At 34.4% G+C, this 4,645-nt stretch overlaps 1 protein-coding gene across 1 annotated transcript; it reads right to left on the bottom strand.

Moving 5' to 3' along the window:
- Positions 1 to 1,435: 1,435 nt before the first annotated feature.
- Positions 1,436 to 4,405, bottom strand: LOC123666847 (putative nuclease HARBI1). Its single transcript, XM_045600870.1, has 5 exons — positions 4,298 to 4,405; positions 4,015 to 4,211; positions 3,803 to 3,935; positions 3,214 to 3,352; positions 1,436 to 3,075 (listed from the first exon to the last, which is right to left on the bottom strand). Exons 1-5 carry the CDS (start codon positions 4,340 to 4,342, stop codon positions 2,657 to 2,659), a joined length of 933 nt encoding a protein of 310 aa, XP_045456826.1. The 5' UTR covers positions 4,343 to 4,405; the 3' UTR covers positions 1,436 to 2,656.
- Positions 4,406 to 4,645: the final 240 nt, after the last annotated feature.

Here is a 4,645-nt window from a genome sequence, read left to right as displayed (position 1 = left end):
AAGAGTGAAAAACCGCGTTTTAGCCGCAACCGTAACTTTGTAACGAAAACGCTGCTCAAACGACATCGACGACCTATCATTTTTAATACGTCGTCGGATAGGTCTTATTGAGACCTTTATTCTGAAACCCTTTTTCGATTTTTTCCGCCCAAGCGCGCGGAGAAAATTACAAAAAATCGAAAAACACGTGACACGTGTTTTCTGTTCCCGAGAAGCTACAGCGACGTGCAGCACACCAAACGACGCGTCTCGGCGAGCTCTTCAAAACGACACATCATACGTCGAGATCTGCAGGCTTACCACGATCTTTTCTAAAACTATCATGTTTCCAGAACACTTTGTTATAAGATTACAATAACATTACTCAGATTCGTACCATGAGCATTTTATAATGTATTGAAACATTATTGTTTTACTCCTGCTTAGAGATGTGAAAGAATGAACGATATCATAATGATTGTCTATTACTTTGCAATGGGCGAAAACGAGATAGTCACTTTTTTAATATGTTTTGTCCCTTTCGCACGAACATTACGCTTTGCGTTTCGTATTACGTATTTATTTTATAAAATATAGAATTTTCTTACTAAATAATAACTTTATTTTAAAATATTATAACATAAAATCAATAACATTTAATTAATTAAACATAAAAAAGTATGACACTGTCTAAAAATTGAGCGATTAAACAGTAAAGCTTAACGTAAAATATTACTATAGAAGTGTAGTGTTGTTGCGCGCGATAATACAAGTTTGCAAGTGAAGAACTTTGAAGATTTAATTTCAATTTTCAACATACTCAACATACAATGGCAAATAGAAAGTAAGTAATAATACTTTAAAACAAAGAATTTTGAAAATGCGTGAAATCGCTCTATAATATTATATTGAGAACATCGATGCAAAAGTTACATGGTATTTCAAGTGGTTCAAGTGGTTTACGATTTTGTTTGCAGCGTTGGAATGCGTCGGGTTTCTGGGCAACAGCTCGATATTCTGTGGGAATACTTACATTCTCATAGGGATATTGCCGTTTCCTTTAATAGATCCCTACAGGCAAAAGAGCACTCCAAAAGAAAATGGCAAGAGGTAGCGGAAATATTAAATGCTCAAGGCGATGGGGCTCATAAAGATTGGAAAAGCTGGTCTAAAGTAAATAAAATACGTAATTTTCATTTTTAAATCATTCAATATTATCTAATATTACTGTCAATATAAATATAATGATTTTTTTCAGTATTGGGTAGATTATAAGGCAAAATTAAAAAAAAGAGTGGCATCCTTGCGATTGTCCCAAGGCAGGACTGGGGGTGGTCCATCAACGGAGCAACCTCTGTCAGACATTGACAATAAGTTTCTCCAGATATTGGGGCAGGATTATGGACAGGGGTTGAGCGGTGTTCAAGTGGAACCATTTCCAGTAAGAGACAATTGATTTTTGTTTACTTGATTATAATATATTTTAGCTGAAAATAACTGTCTGAAGTACTAAGGCTGGTCATTTACATTTATTTGTTTTCTATTAAATATATATTTTTTTTAATTTGTAGTTTATGATGAATAACTAGGTACATAACAAATATTGTAAACATAATGATAAGGAAGCTTACACTAATTACTCTTAAGATATTGTTTTAACTTTTTCACATTTCTCCAGCAATAGAAAATATTATGTTAATTCATAATTAAATAAATATTCTATTTAAAATTTTGGTATAATAGATAAATTAAATAATAATCTTTCAGCCTTCCGGGAGCACCACTGCTATCCTAGGGGTACCAGTAGATAGGGGGGAGATACCAGTCATAGACATCCCAGAGTCCACGATCCCAAATCAAGATTCTCCAGCCTCAGAATCAATTCTGATACAACCATCAGATTCCCTCCCAGCCCAAGTGTTCCAAGAGGTACCTTCCCCTAGAAATATTCCTTCTCCTAGCCGGGTCCCTCCCTCTGATCCACCCGCTGCAGCAGTGCTCTCACCCCGGCGCCGGCGTCGCAGGCGAGAGGCGCCGCTCTCCCATGAGGCTGCCAGACGTTCTCTCATCCAGTCCTCAGAGAGTAGAGCTCAGGCTACTATAAGTAGTAGCCGATCTCTAGATGGTATTAGGAGTACCCTAGTCGACATAAAGGAGGCTATAACAGAATTGTGCAATATTCATCGGAGGATTGAGAGGCAAGTGTTGCAAGTTTTATGTAATTTACACAGAAAAACTCAAACAAAAAAGCCTTTCATTACTATGATTTAAACAGACATTATTAACTTATACAAATTAAGTCATGCTTATTACACACTAATAAACTAAAACATATATTATTCATGTTTATTTATTTACAATTATTTCTAATTTATACATTTTGGTATCACATAATATATAATTCTATAATACCAAAATGTATCTAGCAAACCTTTATAAATATACTCACAATATCATACAATATTAGTTTAGCACACGAACATTCTTTGACTACTTTCTAAAACTTGACTCTTTCTATATTTTCTATATTGCTTTTGAAATACTTATATATTAATACAATCTATACAAATGGAAACTACTATTAGCTAGCATCTCGAAACAATAAAATATAATAATAAATTAATAATGATATATTTAATATTTTGAGTTTTTAAAATTTCAATATTTGGTTTCAGGGCTATAAATGCCGCCTTTCCCAGAGCTGCTGAATGAGAGCATGTCGTGTGGCATGACCCCGTTGCAGCTCTACGTTTGCACTACCTGGGAGACCTTCTTCAGCTCTGCTGAGATTCAACTGTAATTGGGCTTCTAGTGTTACCTCTTCGTGGCTTAATTGTGGTACTGGAGTATTAACCCTATTGCAAATGTTATGTAATATTACACAAGCATTTACAATAGAGCCTGCTACTCTTGGTGTATAGTGTAACACTCTGTGAACAAGTAAGCAACGAAAACGTGCCTTAAGAAGCCCAATTGCTCGCTCTACTGTGTTCCTAGTGCGAACATGCAAGTAAGTGTAGTGTGCTTCTGGTGTGTTTGGGGCCGCATCTATTATTGGGGTCATCATAGTCTTCCTCAGTGGATAACCAGAGTCACCTTAAAATAATATAATAAAATTACTGTTACTATATTTCCCATTTCTTTAAACTGGAGCTTTTATTATAATTTTTTTTTAATATAAAATATGCATTATATTTCATATAAATAAATATTCTTTTTTACAATAATTAGTACCTAGGAACCAAATATTTTGTGTCTCACTGAGGTTATCAAGATGAGCTTTCAATGGATGATTAGCCCATATGAACGAATCGTGTGAAGCACCACCATTACTTGCATCCACACTAGTGATGTTCATATTTGCATCACAAACCTGAAATGGTTTAATTTATTGTAATTTATAGCTTTAAACATGTAAATAAAAACATATTATAAATATAAAAGTCTTTTAACTTTGGTTTACAAATATATTTACTTTAATCAAATTTGAGTTATTTTAATCAATCTTGTTTTAAGGGTTCCTTACACAAGGGTAAAACGGGACCTTATAACTAAGACTCCATGTCTGTCTGTCACCAGGCTGTATCTTGTGAACCCTGATAGCTAAACAGTTAAAATATATTTTTTTACAGATGATGTGTATCTGTTGTCGCTATAACAACAAATAAAAAAACAGAGTAAAATAAATATTTAAGGGGGGCTCCCATACAACAAACATGATTTTTTTGCTGTAAATATGCAGAATCTTTCATGCACAAGTCCAACCTGCACTTGGGCTCTTTTTCTATCTATTACTAAATTAGGTATTTATGTTACAACATACTATTTGAACGTTCAGTGAATGGTAATGTTTGCGACAGTAGTAACGTTCTTCATTTTCTGCTGGCCGAACTATTGCAATGTGGGTGCAGTCTATGCATCCTAAGACCCCCGGAATATTGAACTTATTGTAGAATCTAAAACAAATTATTACATTCAAAATTTAGAAGAGAGGAATAAAGTTTAATAATTACAAATATGTTATGCTTTAGTTACTCTGTTTTTATTCTGTTTCGTTCTTGTTCGGTAGAGGGAAATGAAATATATTTCTGCCTCATTTCCATAGAGTTGAGGCAAGCAGTAACTTGGGCTATTGAAGACGAAACTGTCTGCTGAGCCATGGAATGTCCTTCAATATTACCTGTAGGACGTTGATATGACCCAGTCGCATAAAATGACAACGCAGTCAATACCTAAAACAATATTTTATCTACTTTAAAGTTATTTGCCTTGAAAGGCTTGATTTGCATTTTAGAATCAACGTAAAATAGAATCATACCTTAGTCTCTACAGATAAATCGGTAGATTTAGTGGGACTCTTCATGGTAGGTGCGAGCTCATCGCACAAATTTTGCGCGAGATCTTTAGTCAACCGGTACCGTTTGATAAACTCAGCATCATCCAGCAAATCGAAGGGGTTACATTGCACACGTAATCGCCTTCTCCGCTGCATCTTTGATGAGGAAGCATGTGCAAAATCTTCTTCCAAGAACTCAAAGATTTCGTATTCATTAGCCATCTACAAACGAACCGTATTTATTGTAAATATTATCATTAACACATTAAACAATACTTTTTTTACAAAAACAATACATAATATAGAGCCGTACTTACTTTTTAAATGTTA

This window comes from Melitaea cinxia, chromosome 27 (genome assembly GCF_905220565.1).
Source record: "Melitaea cinxia chromosome 27, ilMelCinx1.1, whole genome shotgun sequence".
In the NCBI taxonomy this organism is placed as follows: domain Eukaryota; kingdom Metazoa; phylum Arthropoda; class Insecta; order Lepidoptera; family Nymphalidae; genus Melitaea; species Melitaea cinxia.
The sequence above is the reverse complement of the archived record's forward strand: the minus strand, read 5'-3'. Positions and strand labels throughout refer to the sequence as shown.